This window comes from Polyodon spathula, chromosome 55, assembly GCF_017654505.1.
Source record: "Polyodon spathula isolate WHYD16114869_AA chromosome 55, ASM1765450v1, whole genome shotgun sequence".
NCBI classification, from domain to species: Eukaryota; Metazoa; Chordata; class Actinopteri; order Acipenseriformes; family Polyodontidae; genus Polyodon; species Polyodon spathula.
This window is the reverse complement of record NC_054588.1, coordinates 1,232,955-1,254,056: the sequence shown is the minus strand read 5'-3', so window position 1 is coordinate 1,254,056 and position 21,102 is coordinate 1,232,955. Positions and strand designations below refer to the sequence as shown.

The following is a 21,102-nucleotide window of genomic DNA, read 5'->3' as shown; positions in this document are numbered from 1 at the left end:
GTAATCTTCTGTTTGGTTTGTTAAAAATGTGCACGGCGCAGCGTCACACAGCCATCGCACTGAGCAGCTGCAAGAAATTGAGACAATTCTGAGACATTTAGTGTAACACAAGATATCTGAGTTTCAGAATAATGTCTTGTCAGATTCATAGTATACTGCTGCAGTGAGGCTTCTGAAGCAGGAGTGGCATTTTTCTGTTGTTTGTTTGTGTGTGTGTGTGTGTTTGTGGGCAGGTATTACTATCAATGTGAGGAGGAAATTTGAGAAAATGCCCCCACAGTGATGGTAACTCCTAAAAAAAATGACGTTGTGGGGGACGTCATTACTTTGTAAAATATGTTTCTTAAGATCTAAATAGGCCTTTTAAAAAAAAAAAAAAGTACCAATATATTTAGTTTGCTGTCAGCTTTCACCCTGTGTGGAGTTTTGTCTGACTGGAGTTAGAAATAGCAAATAAAAATATAGTGAGAGTCAATGAGAAGACCCCACAAAATATAGGAATGCAAATGTGTGTGTGAGGGAGGGTGGGGTCAGCGTGTGTGTGTGTGTGTGTGTGTGTGTGTGTGTGTGTGTGTGTGTGTGTGTGTAAATGAAATGTGTTTAATTGTTTAATTTAATACAGTAACAAGCATGGCTCCAGGAATCACACTTGACTAAACTTGTTTTGCTTAAAATATTTACATGTGTTCATGTAACTGCAAGGTAGGTGCACACACTGCAGAAAGCCAATAACATCACATAGCAGTGCTTAAGCACAGAGGGCTGGTAGCCACTGGACTACAAACTCTCTGCCTATACAGTCGTGCGCACATTAATTAAAACACCTCAAAATTCGTCATTTATATCCTTTATTCACTGTGACAGGGCACAGGTCCTGCACACTGAGAAAGGTGTGTTTTGTGGCTGCTCTGCACTGCCACAATAATTTCATTGTTTAATTGTTTATTGAGCCAGGATGATCTCTTGACTCTAGTTTAATTAGAAACACTGGTAATGAAGGAGGCAGTTGAATTTGCGCAGGTCACAGTGGCTGGTCTGGTGTCTGTGTTATGGTTGTTTTGGGCAGACCTGAACTGTATGTGTTTTGTTACCTAATGTTGATCAAATATTGTACATAGCAGGGGACAGATTAGCCACGGTCTCCTTAAATAAATTCACATGTGGTTCTAATTTACTGCACATGCACAGCAATTAAAGAGAATGGTCAAAGGCAGGAGGCAGTTGGACTGTACAGTGATACACATCCAGCACAACACGAGACCGAACTGCTCCCTCCCTCCCTTACCCCCTCAAGAGTGCTCCCTCGAGTGCAGGGGTTATGATCTGCAGGAAAATACACCCAATGTCACATTTTTAAATGATGATGTATATTCTGTTATTCGAAGTTGCTAGGGCATCAGTGAATTTAAGAAATTTAAGGAAAACAAGCCCCAGTTTTTCATTCTGAAAATTTTCATTTTGTAAGCTGATAAAAGGCAATGAAAAGAAGACATTTATTAATGAACACTACATTCACATTTCACTGTTACGTGTTTTATTCTTATGGTTTTTACAGATTATTGCAAAATTTCTGATCCAGTCAACTATTGTAAAATATATTTCTCCTGCTCCCTGCAGCGATATGAAACTGAACAGCCACAACCAAGATGGCTGCCACACTCGACCCTAAGGCAGGATTCAACATAGGTGGCTTTCCTTTGCCTTATCCGTATAATGACGTTTAAAAAGTCTGGTTCATTTTGAAAACAATTAAAGAAGAACTTCTTTTAAAACTAAATCCTGTGATTTTTTTTTTTTTTTTTTTTTTTTAAGTCAACAACAATTAAATTTGGGGGGGGGGAAGGGGGGGCCGGGGCGGGGCGGGCGGGGCGGGGGTCTGGTACTGCAGTGAAAGCGCGCAAACAAAACCTCGAGCTGGCGCGCGCGGGAAAAAAAAAAAAAAAAAAAAAAAGACAGCTAAGAACACAGAAGGAATAATATTCATAAATAAAAGATTAACAATACTATTTTAAAACATCTCCTGCAAAATACTGCAAACAGCGTTCCCGACGGGTTGTGCGAAACTTGAAAATGCAGCGGAGTATAGCGTGAGTATCTAGTATTTTTTGTTTAGTTTTTTGCATTTCTTGCAAGTTTCAAAGGAGGGGGGGGATCAGAAAGTCAAAACGATTCTGCAAAAAAAAAAAAAATCTATATCAATACAGCCACTCAATCCAAACGAAGACAATACAGCAAAGGTGTTAGTGGCAGGAGTCTTTTGGTTGCTTTTTACTGGCAGTAGAGTATGAACTGTAATCCGCACTCATGTTTTCACCTGTATCTCATCAATACATTCACAGTGTCTGTACTTTCCTATCTGTACTGTTGTTTAAATTAGCACTGTGCGAGTTAAGTGAACCCTACCCGTAAAATCTTGAATTGGTTGTATTGCAAACCGAACAGCTATCCCATAATAATAATAATAATAATAATAACACTATGTAACACATTTTTTGCTTTTGTGACCAGGACAGTGATATTTCAAAATATCACTATTTCCAATGGGAAAACGGGCGAATGTGTCTTTTCGTTCACATAAAGTCAGAAAAAAACAACATATGAATCCAAATTAACATGTATTTATACTAAAGTAATACAAAAATGACTACAAAAGATTTAGAAGTGAGTAGTTTTTTAGTGTAAATACAGTATAGTCGTAAATCTCGAAAAACTACTCGCTTCTAAATCTTTTGTAGTCATTTTTGTATTACTTTAGTATAAATACATGTTAATTTGGATTCATATGTTGTTTTTTTCTGACTTTATGTGAACGAAAAGACACATTCGCCCGTTTTCCCATTGGAAATAGTGATATTTTGAAATATCACTGTCCTGGTCACAAAAGCAAAGTTTGTGGGGAATAATAGCCATTTTCTGTACTTTTGAGGCATAAGCAATTAGGAAATAACACTTACTACCCAGGAACAAAACCAAAATTGTTACACAGTGTAAAGGCAAAACTGCGTGCTGATATTTCAAAAGTGGTTCATAATTAGAAACTGATTGAAGAATTTGAATTGTCCCATGGCATGGCGTACCTCTATGAAGACAGGTTAGTCCACGTGGTGCACTCTATTCTAATGCAGCTGTGAATATTGCTGGCCAGCAAACTTTAAATGTTTTACAGTGTGAACTCGAAAGTGTGTTTGGTTGTTAAGAATTGATTTGTGATAGCTAAGAGTTATTTCATTATATAATTTTTTTTTTTTTTCCTGTGCAGGTCGTTTTTCCAGCCAAAAGGAGGAAAGGAGAAAATAGAGGCGAAAAAAACAGTCAAGAAAGACGAGGAGGCGAAAGACAAGAAAGAGTAAGATGCAGATCTTTGAAACAAAAGCAGAGGGAACATGAAGCCACGTTTTTCAGGAACAGCGTCTTGAAATCTGGTTCCAGGAGACCAAGTCTGAGGTTTGCTGAATCAAGCCCCAAGACCCCCCTGGTGTGCCGTGCAGGGACCTGAAAAAAAGTTCCAAGCCGCAGAGTGACTTCTTGTTCCTTGGCTTAATAGGCTAATTAAGTTTTAAATACTAGTTCAGTCAGGAAACTGATGCAATTATTTAGTATGTGTTTTTACACTACGTTCTTTGGCCTTGAGAGGAGATGAGGTTAAAAGCTCCAAAACCACACACTGTAGCAGTATGGTGAGATTTAACAAGTATAGTGTTTTTAACAAAGTTATTTATTTATTTTTTTACTTTCTGTATCGTTGTCTGATCACACATGTAATCATTGTGAAAACATTTTAAAAAATAATATTGTAGCATGCACGGTATGATACAGTATTATCAGCGCTATGGTTTAGTGCGAGAGGTCCCGGGTTCGCGCCCGCCCTCCGCCTGGGTGTGGATTGCCTCGCCCTTTGTGCTGAGCCTGCCTGCAGGAACTGGGATCGCTACAGTATATACAATAAGAGTTATTCTATAAGACTTGCTTTCCAGGCCCCTCAAATCTCCCCTGAAGCCTCAGAATGGAGTGCAGGAGTCCGATTCACCGGTAAAAAGGAGTGTGAAGAGATGTCGAGCGATCCTAGACAGCGAGGACGAGGAGCCGGAAAGCAAGGACCAGCCCGGTGACAGAAAGGCCCAGGGGGACGCGTCCACTGCACAACCTGAAAAGAAACCGGTAGGGTTAGGCTGTCGCAACTTGGGGATTCATGAGGCAAACTGCGTACCAGGACCTCTGTCTGTACTGCAGTGTCCTAAAAGTAGCAATATACAGTAAGAACAGGGGTGGGGATTGTAGTGCCCCCTCACTCAGACCTCTTACTTACTAAATACCCTGGTATCTGAGTAGATAATAATCTCCTCTTTAAAAAATATGCAAAATATACAGCACATATACATGAAAACAAGGGTTACCAACGAGAGGAGGCCATTCAACCCATGTAAGTTTGTCCGGTTCCCAGTAGCTGATTGATCTCAGAACTCTGTCAGGTCTTAAAGGATCCCAGTGGTTCTTCAGCAACATGACTAGGTAACCCATTCCATCCCCTCCACTCTCTGTGTGAAGAAGAGTCTCCTTCAGCAACATGACTAGGTAACCCATTCCATCCCCTCACCACTCTCTGTGTGAAGAAGAGTCTCCTTCAGCAACATGACTAGGTAACCCATTCCATCCCCTCACCACTCTCTGTGTGAAGAAGAGTCTCCTTCAACAACATGACTAGGTAACCCATTCCATCCCCTCACTGTGCTCTGAAGAGTCTCCTTCAGCAACATGACTAGGTAACCCATTCCATCCCCTCACCACTCTCTGTGTGAAGAAGAGTCTCCTTCAGCAACATGACTAGGTAACCCATTCCATCCCCTCACCACTCTCTGTGTGAAGAAGAGTCTCCTTCAGCAACATGACTAGGTAACCCATTCCATCCCCTCACCACTCTCTGTGTGAAGAAGAGTCTCCTTCCCCACTCTCTGACTAAGTCCTTCAGCAACCTAGGTAACCCAATCCATCCCCTCACCACTCTGTGTGAAGAAGAGTCTCCTTCAGCAACATGACTAGGGAACCCATTCCATCCCCTCACCACTCTGTGTGAAGAAGAGTCTCCTTCAGCAACATGACTAGGGAACCCATTCCATCCCCTCACCACTCTCTGTGTGAATGAAGAACCCATTCCATCCCCTCACCACTCTCTGTGTGAAGAAGAGTCTCCTTCAGCAACATGACTAGGTAACCCATTCCATCCCCTCACCACTCTCTGTGTGAAGAAGAGTCTCCTTCAGCAACATGACTAGGTAACCCATTCCATCCCCTCACCACTCTCTGTGTGAAGAAGAGTCTCCTTCAGCAACATGACTAGGTAACCCATTCCATCCCCTCACCACTCTCTGTGTGAAGAAGAGTCTCCTTCAGCAACTGACTAGGTAACCCATTCCATCCCCTCACCACTCTCTGTGTGGCGAAGTGTCTCCTTCCCTCTGTCCTGAGTCAGTCTCCACTTAATTTCCGACTGTGTCCTCTGGTCCTGGTTTCTGGACTGTGCTGACAGTATTAGTTCAGGTCCAACTCGTTTTAATAGGTTATGTAATGTTATTCTGTATTGGCTGTCACCAAAAACCGTCAAAGAAACGAAAGCGTTTGTGCGTACAGCTGTGTGTACGTTATTCCTTTTAAACGGTTATTTTTGTTGTTGTGTTTGAAAGTGTGTGTTATTTTTTTTTTTCTCAATTTTGTGTCCTACAGGATCTCCCCGAATCTCCGCCTCCCTCCATGAAAACAGACCCCAGTTTCAGTGCGGATTCCCCCAGTGATCAGTCACCCGTCACTGAGGCTTCTGGGACATCTCCGTCCGGCATTCCCAAACGAAGGACTGGTAGGCCCTCTTCTTGTAAATAGGGAAGCCGGAACTCTTACTGTTTTTTAAATCAAGATTAAAAATGGGATTTTTTTTTTTTTTTTTTTACAAAATAGCTTTTCTAACTCAGGTTCCCTATTTTTACAATCCAAACTGCAAGTTTTGTTCATAAAATGTTAGTTTTAGACCCTTAACTGTTCTCTTTCTACAAACTAGACTTTGTTTACACAATTAAAACCACATTTGTTATCTCTCTCAATTTCTGCCCATTGCCTGATAACCTCACTTGGACTCCTGTCACTAACTGTATTTGAGTAGGTGACAGTCGTTGTGTAAATCCGCTCAAATTACCGTGTTTTATTTGAATTCTTCAGCTCGGAAACAGTTTCCGAAGAGGAAGCTGGAGAGCTCAACAGAGGGGCAGAGCCAGTCCTCGGAGGAAGGAGAGTCAAAAGGGAGCGAGCCAAAGAGAGTGCGACGAGAGGAGGCGGACGCAGGCAAGCCCCGCCCAATTACTGATGGGCTTGTAACCGTACTGCAGAACTAGATAATACCTATCACAATGCTGCCTGTATCTTCTCCACTTGTCGTGAGTTCTGTGTGTCGTGGCAGGGGATCTGTGTGTGTTTTTGTGCCTCTGTCTGTTTTTAAAATGTGATTTCTGTTTGGCAGCAGAAGCGACTGGGGAAGACATGGAGGTCACGGGAGAAAGATTACCCAAAAATAATACGGAGATCGAAAATGCCGACGTGGAAAGAGTACACAAGGAGGGGGAGGGTTCACCCAAACAGGAAGAGAAAGAGGCAACATCGCCCGAACAGGAAGTGACAGTAGTAGTCAAGGTGAACCCGGAAGCGAAGAGCCCAGGGGTTAAAGGTAAAAAGTCGCCTAAACAGGAAGTGAGAAAAGCCAAAATCAAAAATTCGCCGAAACAGGATGTGAAAAAAGCGAAGCAGGAGCCAGAAGAGGAAGTTAAAAGCCCAGAGGGAAACAGGAAGTTGGTGCTGTCCGAGGAGGAAGGGAAGGCGGAACCACCCAAGAAGAAACCAATCAGCAGCTTCTTTGGTAAGCATTTTTATTTTTTTGATTGTATTTATTTTTATTATAACCCCGATATCCTGCTGTATTTATTTATTTCAATAGCAGCAAAGTGGCCTTCATGCAGACTGGAGGTCAAACTGGAACTTTTATAAAATCCCCCCCAAATAGGCTTTCATAGTAAACATTAGCACTGTGGCCAAACAAAAACTTTCCTAGGGTAAAGTTCATGTGTAGCAGCGCCTTCGTGAAACGATGCGCTCTGTAATTCCACGCAGAACTCTGCACCAAAAACCAATTATTTATTTTTTTATTTAAATGGTTCGATGTCTTCTGCAGGTGGTTAATTGACCTGATTTTTTTTATTTTTTATTTAGTTGTCTCCAATTTTCTACTCCGGTTTTCTCCCCAATTTACAATTATTATCTGACTCGGGGAACGGAGGCTGGAGCACATGTGACATAGCCTGGATTCGAACCTGCGATCCCCAGACTATAGGGCACATCCTGCACTCCACGTGGAGCGCCTTTAGGTTCATTGATTGATTGGTCAACTGCTTGCCTAGAACTCTCAGGCTGATCAATCAGACAGTGAACCTTCCCAGAAAGACACCAAAGCAGTGGACTCCCTTCAAGCCACGTGGCTGTGCAAAGGATGGCTGTCTTGGCTCTAAGCCTACCTGCTCCTGAGCCAAGATGACTGCCAGCCACAGCAAGACAGTGCAGCGCCTTTGCCCTGTCAGTCTGAGTTCTGTAAGTGGTGAGTTCTCCTCCTCGTAAGACCTGATCCTTCTGCCTTTCAGCGCCTAGAAAAGCCGCTGCCAAGTTAGAGAAGCCCGGTGACAAACCAGCCAATCAGCTCCCGTCTCCTGAAGGAGGCAGCAGCAAGGAGACCAAACCAGCCAATCAGCTCCCGTCTCCTGAAGGAGGCAGCAGCAAGGAGACCAAACCAGCCAATCAGCTCCCGTCTCCTGAAGGAGGCAGCAGCAAGGAGACCAAACCAGCCAATCAGCTCCCGTCTCCTGAAGGAGGCAGCAGCAAGGAGACCAAACCAGCCAATCAGCTCCCGTCTCCTGAAGGAGGCAGCAGCAAGGAGACCAAACCAGCCAATCAGCTCCTGTCTCCTGAAGGAGGCAGCAGCAAAGAGACCAAACCAGCCAGGTGAGAGAGTGTGACTCTTGAGAGACAAAACGGGTTCTTACTGTGCTTGAGCTGCAGCAGGTGGCGTTTATAACCACCACCTGCTGCATGCAGCAGTAGCAGGAGAGTGTCGGGCAGACATCCAGTTGGGGAGACGGGTATTGTAACGAGTATTTGACAAACTGGACAGCCAAACAAGGTCTGATTTTGGAGTGAACTGCTTTGTGACGCTGTAAGGATGAGACCAGACCACGTTTCGAATTAAAAACCCACATTACATTCTACATGCAGTGTTACTGTATAGCTACAATAGGTGTTTTGCTCATTTATCTGTCTCTATCTCAGTTTTTTCGGCGGGTCAGCAAAGACTCCAGCTGCCCAGGAGACCGCCACAGATTACAATCCATCAAAACAGAAGTACGATCCTGTGAACGATGCCTGCTGGAGCCACGGCCAGAGGTGAGAGATGCTTTGCGGGAACCATGAAGCCGCTTTGCAGCTTGGAACTTATTTTCAGGAGATTAGGTTTCAAGCCGCTGCACGGCACACCAGGGGAGACTTGATACAGCACAGACCAAGCTGGGAATTTAGTGGAGTCTTGGGACAGAGTGAAGGAGACACTAGACGGAGAGTGAGGGGGGCGGATGGAACAGGTTACCTAGTCATGTTGTTGATGCTCATTAATTGGGATCCTATAAGACCTGACTTGACAAAGTATTGAGCATCAGCTATTAGGAACCAGGCAGCATGCAGCTCTGGCTCAAGGTTTTGCTTACCCCTATAGAATGAACTAATTGTGCTTTATGCAGTCGAGTGAAACCTGCAGAATAATGTTACGTTAACATATTGAATTACACACCAATTTGTAGTTTCCCATGCAAAAAAATGGACACAGATTGAAATGTGACATTTCAAAATCTAACATGAAATATTGTACTGCTATAATGGCTTCTGGTAGACTTTTGAAAGTGAATTTTAAAAGTAACTTAAAACGTGCTGTCTTTTCAAATTTCTTGTTTTATCTGATGCATCCAAGATTCGTCTCCCTCCATCCCACCTCCAGTTTTTAACCCCTGTGTTTTGACGTGTGCAGAGTTCCCTATCTGGCTGTGTCCCGAACGTTTGAGAGAATTGAAGAGGAGTCTGCCAGGTAAGCACGTTGCTCCCTCGCGCTTTTAGCCAAACTCTTTGTAACATCTAACTTTGTAACATCTAGTTTTAGCCAACTCTTTGTAACGTCTAGTTTGTAACTGAACTCTTTCTAATGTCAGATCTGCTTCTTTCTGATTTACTGTAGCAGGGATGGAAATAAACTCCTGGGAAAACCAGGAATGGATGAGACTGCTATGCAATAGGGATCTTATTTCCACTTCTGCTGTAGTAAAATGCAGTGCAGTGCAAAGTCATGGTGTCGTAGTATTACTGTGTTCAGTTTAGAGAAACATTTGTACAGAGCGTCAATCTGTGGACACCCTCTGTACAAACGCAGGCACGTTTCAGAACTGTCTGTAGAGTTATTGCATCTGGTCCATTGTGATCCTTTATGGAAGGATTTGTGGAAGGATTAGCTAATGGGAATCAGACCAGCATCAGTGGGCTGAATGTCTGTCTATATATTTATTTGCCTGTCCTTCCCTCTTTTTCCAGGCTGCGTATTGTTGAGATCCTCAGCAACCTGTTCCGCTCGATAGTGGTTCTGACCCCTTCGGACCTGCTGCCCTGTCTGTACCTCTGTCTGAACCAGCTCGGACCCGCCTTCCTGGGCTTGGAGCTTGGGGTTGGCGAGACTGTGCTCATGAAGGCTGTTGCCCAGGCAACCGGTAAACCCAGCGTGTGTGTGTGTGTGTGTGCTGCCGGTATAGCATTTCAGCTGGCAGCTTTACAGCAGCGTGCACATTTATTCGAGCACCCCCTTTGCTTCTGTAGTTTTGATTTGTTGTGCATATCAAACCACTAACTACAAATATTGGAAAATTGTCAAACTAGGCAAATTAGTGATTGTTTAATTCATTTATGACTTTTTAACAGGGCGCACATGCGATTTAATAGTAAGAGAAAAGGAACACATAGCCACACATCGTAAAACGCGGGAGACTTTTTAGTTTAAGATGCCTAATTAAAGCACCCATCTTGAGGTGTTCTAATAAATCTGCACACTGCTGTATTTTTTCCAGTGTTAAGGAAACGGGCAGAATCTAACGGCACTCAGCTTGGCGCGAGACCCGAGATAGCTGGGCCAAGTACGATCGTTTGTCGGTTCTTTGTTTTCAGGTCGTCAGCTGGACAGGATCAAGGCGGAGTCTCAGGAGAAAGGCGATCTGGGATTGGTTGCCGAGAGTTCCCGTAGCAACCAGCGTATGATGTTTACTCCTCCTAAACTGAGTGCCGTGGGAGTTTTCAGCAAGCTGAGTGACATTGCCAAAATGACGGGGAACGCGGTGAGAGGCTTGTGCAGCTAAATAACCTAGAAAATACATTTTCTGAATTTTACAAACTTATTTTTTTTCTGGAAAACTGCGCTTAATAATGCACAGGTCCAATGACGGGCGATTTTGTGTATGAGAATCGGGGACTGCTTGCTAATGACGAACTGCTTATTAAAAGCCGGAGAAAGTGTTTTTTAATAGTTGGTAGAGATTTTGGTAATATTTAACCCTTTGCAGTCCATTTATTCAGCGCTTGTCAGGTGCGTCGGGTCCAATTTATTTTCACACGCACTGTTTAAAATACATATTTTTCAGAGTAAAACAGGTTTAAAAGGCTCTGAATCACAAAACGACATCAGTACTCCAGCCAAGCCCCACCCCTTGTTCACTGTATTTTTCTCATACCTCTTTATAGACGCGCACACTGATAAATCCTCTCCTGATCACTCGTTTTATCACCAAACTCCTCAATAATACAATCCAAGTCATTATTTTATTACTATAACCTCTCAAAGCTCTGCAGATGTCTGATATTCTCGGAGGGCTGGATGCTATCAGATACGCCCTTCGGTTATGTTCGTGTTATCTCTCTAGTGGATGGGGCCATAAGCCTTATTTTTTTTTATTTTTTTTTCTGGCTCCTATCGGCCTCACTCAGCCATTGAAAGATTTTCTCAGCTTTTTCTGGAGAAAAAACGACTAGAGACCCGCGCTTGACGTCTCTTTGATGTCAGACAGGGTCAGGCATCGAACCGGAAAGGGAAAATTGTAATGTCAGACCTGGTCCATCGCAGGACCGCAAAGGGTTAATAGAAAAAAAGTGTCAAGTTCGTCAAAATGGTAAGAAAGAGTGAAGTAATCCTGACCTTCATCCCTGTTATTGGGAAAGGAAATCTTTTAAAAGTTGGTGAATTATTTATTTCTTTTTTCTCTCTAGTCCATGAACAAGAAGATTGAGATCATCAAAGGGCTGTTTGTGGCCTGTCGATTCTCTGAAGCTCGCTACATTGTGCGGTGAGTGACAAAGTCATTGCGTCAGTCTTTATCTGTTGTACATTTTCCTTTTGTTATACAGATGCATTAGAACACAGTTCAGTGCTTCTGTACTTTTGATTGGTCGTGCATATCAAAGCAAACCACTGGAACTGCAAATCTTAAAATGAGTTGGCAGATTAGAGATGGCCATTTTAATTGATGACTTCAACAGGCCACATCTGCAGTTGATTTCAAATAGCAAGCGAACAGAAACAGCCACAAATGGTAAAACTTGACGTGTTGTTTAACATGCCTAATTTGCCTTGCAAAAGAAAGTTTTTCATTTTTATTTGCACCTTAAAGGGTTAAACGTACCATTTGCGACTTGGTGCATTACAGATTTATGACGTTGTTTCTCCAGCGACAGTCATGTGAAGGACACAGAGCTAGTTTCGTGTGCCCTTTTGTTTTTAACCCCGTTGTTTAACTCTCCTTGCCATGCAGATCCCTGGGCGGCAAACTGCGCATTGGACTTGCGGAGCAATCTGTACTGGCAGCTTTAGCACAGGCAGTCTGTCTGACACCTCCAGGACAAGGTCTGTCTTTCTTAAGCTCCAGCAGTAAGAGGTTATAGCAAGTGCAATCACATTATTCTTACTTTGTACTATTTGCGTGGGTATATGCTACTATTTTCTTTATAGTTCTGCATATATTTAGGGAACCGCATATCCTGTTGTGATAAACGTATTTTTTAATTGTTTTCCCATGTTCCTGTAGATTAATAACATGCGTGTCCTTTTGTGTTTGAAGATTTTGCATAGTGAAGTGTTCCCAGTGCATCGATCCCTGTCGATTCTAATGCCGTACGCTCCCCTGTCTGTCTAGAATTCCCCCCCGCGGTGCTGGATGCTGGAAAGGGAATGACCAGCGATTTTCGGAAAGCCTGGATCGATGAGAAAACCCTTCTCCTCAAGCAGACGTACTGGTGAGAGTGCCCTGGGTTTCTGTTGCAGTTCTCGCTAGTTTACAGACCTTTTTTTTTTTTTGCCTTGAAAAACATTGCGTTCCCCTTCCATTGCTATGTTCGAGAAATCCTTTCTCCAAGACCGTGACCCTTCCTAAACTGCAAATTGTTGGGTGCCACAGAGAGGTACGCCTGTATTCCACATCTGTTTGATAGAAATGCATGGAATATACTTCCAGGTGAAGTAGTGGGATCTGAAACACTGGGAACATTTTAAAAGACTAGATTCTGTGCTTTTAAATGAATCCGTGTCCCCCCCCCCCCAGAAGGGGAGAGTGGTGCGCTGACAAGGCACTTGATGGCCCGAATGGACACTTCTTATTCCCAAATTTTTCTTGTGTGTGTCCACAGTGAGCTGCCTAACTATGATGTCATTGTGCCGGTTGTCCTAAAGGAAGGAATTGATGAACTTTCGAAACACTGCAAACTGACTCCAGGTAGGTATTGCGTGCACACCCTCTTTCTCTCTTAGATGCAGTCTGCCACAGGCGTGTAGGGGACTGGAAAGTATGAGGGACATCAAGAGCAGCTGTTTCCAGCAGTATCACTGCGATATGGGGGCAGGTTAAAATAACAATGCAGCCATAAGAAGCTAGGAAAATTTACAGAGAAGAACAATGCAGCCATAAGAAGCTAGGAAAATTTACAGAGAAGAGGCCATCAGTGCTCACCCGGGTCCTACTAGCCGAAAACTTCAATTCGGGTCTTAAAAGATCCCAGTGATTCTGCATCAACGACATGACTAGGCAGCCCATTCCATCCCCTCACCACTCTCTGTGTGAAGAAGAGTCTCCTTCAGCAACATAGGCAACCCATTCCACTCACCACTCTCTGTGTGAAGAAGAGTCTCCTTCAGCAACATGACCAGCCCATTCCATCCCCTCACCACTCTCTGTGTGAAGAAGAGTCTCCTTCAGCAACATGGCTAGGTAGCCCATTCCATCCCCTCACCACTCTCTGTGTGAAGAAGAGTCTCCTTCAGCAACATGACTAGGTAGCCCATTCCATCCCCTCACCACTCTCTGTGTGAAGAACAGTCTCCTACCCTCTGTCCTAAGTCTATCTCCACTCCCAGCTGTGTCCTGTATTCCTAGTTTCTGTGCTGCAGTCAATATTGGCTAGGGTTAACCAAGTCAACTGCTAAATACATTCAATTCCCTCGATCTTTGTAGCTCATTCTTCGCGGCCCTGGGATCAGTCTGAAGTGGTGACCGGAAGCTAACACTGTTTTTACCTGTGCATCCTCCTCTGAGTTGTACTCTACAGTTTCGCCCCTAGATGGCACTGGTTCTGTTGTTTTCTCTCCCCGTGTCTCAGTCTGACCCACTGAGTGTCTGTTTCAGGGGTGCCTCTGAAGCCCATGCTGGCCCACCCTACGAAAGGAATCGGGGAGGTCATGAAGAGGTTCGATGAAGCCGCTTTCACCTGTGAATACAAATACGATGGAGAGAGAGCTCAGGTAGGAGCACCGTGCCTGGCGATGCCTCGGTGCCACACTGGAGCCCAGCTGCAGTTGTGGGAGTTACTCCTTGTTTTAGTGGACCAGCCCGGAAAAACAAAACAAAAAAATTGATAAACTGGGTACACTTGAACCTGGCATAATGCTCTGTCTGGATCCACATCATAACATCCACGCCATGAAATCGATTAGTTTCCTTATCATAGGAGTTCGCAAAATTCACTCACACACACACACACACACACACACACAGAGTTAGACTAAATATATGTTAGGCACTTGAGAGTGTGAGACAATCTACCTTGAACCCCCCCCATGACGGACCATCTCCTTACCCGAGCTATCTCCGAGAGAATCAGGGGTGCGGAAGCAGCTCTCTCCTTTGTTATGTCCGTGTTATCTCTGTAGTGGATGGGGCTATCAGATCCGCCTTTTTTTGCCTGTTTCATTCGGCTCCTATTGGTGTCACTCGGCCATTGAAAGGTTTTCTTCGCTTTTTCCAGAGAAAATACGACTAGAGACCCGTGCTTGACATCTTTCTGATGATGACGGACAGGGTCCGACATCGGACTGGAAAGGGAAAATTGTAATGTCGGACCTGGTCCAACACAGGACTGCAAAGGGTTAATGGGTTGAATATGTAAAGCTAAAAAAAAAAGACAATAAAATCTGCCATTCATTAGTAAATGGTTAGTGACTGGTGTGATAAGCTAGAAACACAATGGCTCTTTGTTGGTAACTCAAATGGTCTCAAATATGTATTTTTTAGATCCACGTTCTTGAGAATGGAGAGATTCACGTTTACAGTCGAAACCAAGAAAACAACACCAGCAAATACCCTGATATCATTGCCAGAATACCAGAGGTACCTGTCTGTCTGTCTGCCCGTCTGTGTCTATCATCAATATCTGCGTTTTACACGACAAGTTAATTCCACACCAAAAACGAAGCGCTATATAATCTTGAAAGTGTTGGAAGTCAGGAATAGCTGTCTTTCCTGTCTTACCTTAATTTCCACTGCTAAATGTATCAGCATCGCTTTGTCTGCTCCAGTCAAGCATACTAATAATGTTTTGTTCCTCACTATCCAACACCATCTCACAGCTACCAGTGTTTTCCTATTGGAAATACTAAAAGGAATGTAATAAGTAATGAGAAACGTTTTGGCAAAATCTTTATCTGCGTCTTCAGTGTTGTTTCTGCATGTGTGTTAAGCTGAGGAAAACACAGCCACCTTGTAGCTGGGAACTTGGTTTCAGGAGACTGGGTTTCAAGCCGCTGTCCCTGAAAGTGGTTTTGTGTTGCAATTTTACATTCCTGTTTTCAAATTCAGTCCCTTTCTGTTTGCGTCTCTGTGTTCGCTGAACATTGCCATAGCTTGTCAAGCGTGTCTCTCTCTCGTTTCTTCCTCCCGGGTTTGCAGCTCGCTCACTCTCTCTCTCCATCCCGTCTCTCTTACTTTGGCAGGTAAAGAAGGAGAATGTTCTATCTTGTATTATTGATGCGGAGGCTGTGGCTTGGGACAGGGAGAAGAGGCAGATTCAGCCTTTTCAAGTGCTTACCACCCGCAAGAGAAAGGTAGGATCAGAGAGCAAGTCACATGCATGTTGGTTACAAACTCTAACACGTTACATTGGAACACTTTGCTGTAATCTGATTACATTGGTATTTCAGTAACGGAATGTGGTAACAAATTATATTTTGTATGAAAAAAAAAAAACACTTTCTTTTCTGGCAAGGACACTGAATAGTGTACCAGTCTCAAGAAAATCTTTTTTTGGGGTACAATAGAGAACAAATAGATTGCTCTTTCTTGGCGTATTTTCACTGATCAGTTTACGGATACAAAGGCATTTAGCGAGAAAGTAGTCCGAGTGAAGTTATCCGGCAACAAACTCTCCATCCCCAGTTGTACAGCTTCCCTAGAAAAGGGAGAACATTTCAGAGGTTTAAAGTTAAGTCTTGAAAGATCCTAGTGATTCAGCCGACAAGAAGACTTGCTTCCAGTGAGTTTCCTTTCGACACATCCTTGTAGTTTTAGTTTTGAAGCTGTGGTTCCTACCTGCTGATTCTCGTGCGTTTGGTCTGTTGTAGGATGTTGATGCCTCGGATATCAAGGTTCAAGTCTGCGTGTACGCCTTCGATCTGCTTTATCTCAACGGAGAGGTAAGCGAACACCATCCAAACGAGATAGTGACTAAAAACTGTGCTTCATTGCAGTGTGTCTCTGAAACCCCTTGCTTATTGATATTAGTAAAGCTGTGTTTTTTTCATAGACTTGATGATTTCTGTGAAATGTACCCATTGCCGTGAAATATGTAATTCCCCGTAAAAATTCTCTCCTGATAAGTATACTTTTTATCATTTAATAAGTACAGCATTATTTCCCTTCTTGACGCACTGCATTCAGGAAGCTGGCGGACGGTTTAGTTTGCTTCCAGTTTATGATTGAACACACGCTGCGTAGAGCTGCACTGCTTCTTTCAAATGTCTTCGATGAAAGAGACGTGGGAAAAGCGAGATGCGTAACGATTTCTGAGTGTGTGGCGAGTGTATAACGCCTTGCTTTCCTCTGTTTCGCAGTCCCTGGTCCGACAGCCCCTGTCTCGAAGGCGCTGGCTGCTCAGAGACTGTTTCGTTGAGAAGGAAGGGGAGTTTGTTTTCGCCTGCGCTATCGATTCCGACAACACTGACGCCATTGCGGAATTCCTGGAACAGTCGGTCAAAGGTTAGGAAAATGAAACGGTTCCAAAGTTTTGTTATAATGTACTTTTGTTACATTTTTACGTATGTTTTAGAGAAGCACTTATTCGACCTGTGATATTTGAGAACGATTTGCTGGGACTGAGTACCAGGGCACACATGGTACATATAAATCTTGTCTGATTTATAGATGTTAGACTCTGGGTTTAACTCTTTGCTGTCCTATGTCGGACCAGGTCCAATTTTCCCTTTCCAGTCCGATGTCTAGACCCTGTCCGACATCCTCAAAAAGACGTCAACGGCCCAGAGTCTCTTACAGTGTCTGTGAACGTCTTTGAAAACTCTACAATATCACTATTTTATTACTTATGATTTATTTATCAGTATGCACGACTATGAAGAGGTATGTGAAAAATACAGCAAACAAGGGGTGGGGCTTGGCTGGAGATGCGCTACTGAGTGTCCTTTTGTGATTCAGTGCCTTTTAAACCTGTTCTATGCTGAAAAAAAAATATATTTTAAACAGCGTGTGTGAAAATAAATCGGACGCGACGCGCCTGACAAGCGCTGAATAAATGAACTGCAAAGGGTTAAGCGAAGAGGGATGGCAGACGGAGAAAATAATGTCATGGGAATCAGTGCAGTTATGGGCGAAAGCCTACGGATTATTCAATGTGTAAACTGCAGTGCGTTTTTAAAAGCTTTGTCTGTCTCTTTTTTTCTCCTCTCAGACTCTTGTGAAGGGCTCATGGTAAAAACGCTGGAAAAAGATGCTACCTACGAGATCGCAAAGAGATCGCACAACTGGCTGAAGGTACTGCTTGTACCTCTTACACACTCAAGACATCACCCCGCAAACCCAAGAGACTGGTTGAGCCGAATTTAGCGGGCGCTCCTTTTAAAAAGTTTGACTCATCAAAAATTCAGCTTGCCCACAGTGAAATAAGTGGAGCAGCTCCTATACTGGCGATAGGAGAACAAGCATGTATGATGTCATTAATTTGTACTCTGTAAGAATAGAATAGTTCTACATGCAACTGGCATTTTAAATGAAGAAATTACTGTTTGCTTATCTCTTACAAACTCAACCCATCACCCTGTCAACCACAGCTCATTAGAGGTGATGTAGAGACTCTTGGGTATCATCTCAAGCTCACTGGACCATGTCAAAGTGCTTGTGTAATTTAGTCTAAGTTGACTGTTATGTTCTAGTATATGTGACAGCCACTAACATTAATCTAACTTTACTCTTTTTTTAAAAAATTTGTCAGTTAAAGAAAGATTACCTGGATGGCGTTGGCGACACTTTGGACTTGGTTGTGATTGGTGCGTTTCTGGGCAAAGGAAAGAGAGCAGGGACGTACGGAGGCTTCCTGTTGGCTTGCTATGATGACGAGAACGAGGAGTACCAGTCCATCTGCAAGGTCAGTCTCTCCCTGTCAGAATGAGAATGGCTTTTCTATCTATTTTTGTGTGTGTGCAGTTCTGTTCAGCTCTGTGGCTGTGCAGTTCTGTGCCGTTGTGTGTGGCTGTGCAGTTGTGTGTAGCTGTATGGTTGTACATGGTGTGCCAGGTTTGTCATCTATTTGCAAGATCAGTATGGCTTCCATCTTTTGAGTGCTGATCCTGTCTGTTCCTCTTGTTGGCTCATAACTCTGCACCTTAAGCTCCAAGATTAGTCTTCGTTGGACTCTCTCCGGGACCACAGTGTTCTTTTTGTAGTGTGGTCTCACCAGTGCATTATACAGCAATTCACATTCTCACACACAAAACAATTTAACCATTACATTGAAAATACCAAATTTGATCAAACACAAATGTGGTTTTGATTGTAAAAACAAGAGCTGGTTTGTAGAAAAAGAACGTTTACAATAAGTCCCAAAACCAAAATGGAATGGAACGAATTTAAAAAAGAACCAAAAGAAATCGCAGTTGTGATTGTGAAACGGGAAACCGGAGAGAGAAACGTAGCGTCTGTCTGTGCAGCGGGGTGTTGTAACGTCAGATTTCTTTTTTGGGGATGTTAGTGGTACTTTGTCTTGCACAGTAATGGGTTTAGTTGCAAACGGGGGGTGTCTGAGTTAACGTGTTTCTCCCTGTCCTCCTCGCTGCAGATCGGAACAGGATTCAAAGATGAAGATTTGGAGACGCATTTCAACTTCCTCAAGGTAGAGCAAACACATCTCGCTCTGCTTTCTTTTCACTTCGAGAGAGAGAGAGATTTTGCATGTATGTCCTTTATAGACCTGCCTGTATGAAAACCTGAGTGTGAGAATTTCCATTTTCGGTGAAGAAAAAACGTTGGACCACTTTGTGCTTTAATTGGGCACCTTAAACAACTTCTAAAAAGTCTCCTGCATTTTACTATTTGTGGCTCTGTGTTCCTTTTCTCTGACTATTTTAAATGAATTGCACAATCGATAACTGACATTTTGACAATTTTCCAAGATTTTCAATTGCAGTGGTTTTAGATTTCATAGGCACAACAAATTCAAACTACAGAAGCAAAGTGGTGTCCTAATAAATTTGCAACAGATCCCGCTCTGTCCTGCCCACCCCAGTATAAATGAAGTCTGTCAGCTACAGTGCCATCATAGCTAGTGCTAAGAGATCTTGTTCATCAGTCTTTGTGAAAGCAAAGCTCTTATGGGCGAAATTTCAAAACAGCGGAAACCGTAGATATGTAGAAACTTTTAAAACTGATAGGTACGTCTCTAAATACTGTATCTGTGACTTGATACATCATTTGTTATTTTTAAATTCCAAATGTCCTGAATTTGCCATACAGTTTTGTCCCTTTTTTCCTACAAACTTGTTATTCTAACTTCATTGAATACAATATGCATTGTATCTGTTGCGCTTTCTAGAAATAGTCCGCTGTTCCCCATATGCATTGAAATAAAAAAGCGTCTTTTTTTAGATTTTTGGGTACAACATACCTTTTAATCTGGTCCGAAATGTGGTACTTTTATTAGGGTTTTTAAACTAATTTTTAAACGTTTTGCTTAATCTTTTAGGACCATACCCTGCCGAAACCCCGCCCCTATTACCGCGTGGACCAATCTACAGCGCCGGACGTGTGGTTGGATGCAGTCCAAGTGTGGGAGGTCAAGTGTGCTGACCTTTCACTGTCACCTGTTCACAAAGCAGCCATGGGATTGGTCAGTATATATGTATATACCATCTGTGTGTCCTAGACTGTCTTCTTCAAAAGGAAGGAACACTAACTGATACTTTAAGCATGGCACAAAAACACAGACCAGAGGACAGAGTTGGAAATGAAGTGGAGATAGACTGAGGACAAAAGGTAGGAAGTGGTGCGAGTGTGGAGTGGTTTAGTGAGCCATGCTACTGATGCTGAATCTCTGAGATTGAAAACAACGTTTTGAGAGAGTTACCAGACGAGCACTGATGGTCCGGATCGACAACTTGGTTAGATGCTCTCCTGCCCGCTCCCTTATTTCTCTACCTCTTCATTTTCTCCTGTGTCCTCTGGTCCCTGGACTCTGCTGTGGGTTAGTTGCCAGCTGGATCACGGTTCTGGTTCCATGAGCTCTCTCTTAATTCTGTTTCACAAGGTGGATCCAGTTAAAGGCATCTCGCTGCGCTTCCCAAGGTTCTTGAGAATCAGAGATGACAAGAAGCCAGAAGACGCCACCAATGGCTCGCAGGTAAGCCAACGGAGAGGGGTGCACAGGGGTAGCATCGGCACGGACTCCCTGGGGCTCAAACCACAAACACCAGTGCCTGTTGGTGTTCTAGTAAATCTGCATGCTACTGGAAGTGTTACTGATAATAGGTTCCAGTGGGGATATGACATAAATATTTTTATTAATGAATGTTTTAACCACCAAGCGACATTCAAAACAGCTCTGCTTTTTTTTTTTTTTTTTTTTTTTTAAGGTGGCAGATTTGTACAGGAAACAGCAGCAGGTACAAAACCAGGGTTCTGAGAAGACTGACCAGGAGGATTATTACTGAGACATCTGAGACCGTGCCAGCCAGCGTTTCCATCTGCAAGGTGAAACCAGGCTCGGCAAGCAGGTTTACAATTGGAAAAGCAGGATTGGACCCCCGTCCCAGACTGGAGTTCAGATTAAAATGAAACATTCCGAGGTGCTACCTAGGAAGGGTTAAAGAAACTAATGACAGCTTAAAAAAAAAAAATAATAATAAAATCGTAGCGGTACTAATGTGTTCAGAAATGTTTTTAAAAGGCTTTCGCACCGAAACCCTGGTCCTGAACGTACAGCAGTTCTGCTGTAAATACTTTTTGGTTTCTAAGTTGTGGTGCTCTTGAGTCTTAAATAAAGGTTTGCTTTTTTTTTTTTTTTCTAAAATTGTGTTTGTGGCTTTTTCGGTTGGCCCTGTGTGTTGTGGTTATTTTGGACCTTCTGCAAACCTTCAGATGTTAATTAACAGCAGACATTGGTGTTTTTTTTTTGGGGGGGGGGGGGTTGGGTCTTTTTGCATGATCAGCACACACAAATGTCCATGTCAAATGGGCG

General features: G+C 43.2%; 1 protein-coding gene across 1 annotated transcript; it reads left to right on the top strand.

Moving 5' to 3' along the window:
* The first annotated feature begins 1,920 nt into the window (after positions 1–1,920).
* On the top strand, positions 1,921–21,074 carry lig1 (ligase I, DNA, ATP-dependent). The gene is made up of 26 exons (XM_041239555.1): positions 1,921–2,087; positions 3,260–3,346; positions 3,975–4,158; positions 5,719–5,848; positions 6,205–6,327; positions 6,506–6,895; positions 7,671–8,028; positions 8,353–8,466; positions 9,101–9,157; positions 9,655–9,827; positions 10,279–10,445; positions 11,371–11,447; positions 11,913–12,004; positions 12,294–12,393; positions 12,784–12,869; positions 13,776–13,891; positions 14,661–14,756; positions 15,359–15,469; positions 15,986–16,057; positions 16,475–16,619; positions 17,326–17,408; positions 17,866–18,018; positions 18,709–18,762; positions 19,612–19,755; positions 20,173–20,265; positions 20,498–21,074. Exons 1-26 carry the CDS (start codon positions 2,071–2,073, stop codon positions 20,573–20,575), a joined length of 3,300 nt encoding a protein of 1,099 aa, XP_041095489.1. The 5' UTR covers positions 1,921–2,070; the 3' UTR covers positions 20,576–21,074.
* Positions 21,075–21,102: the final 28 nt, after the last annotated feature.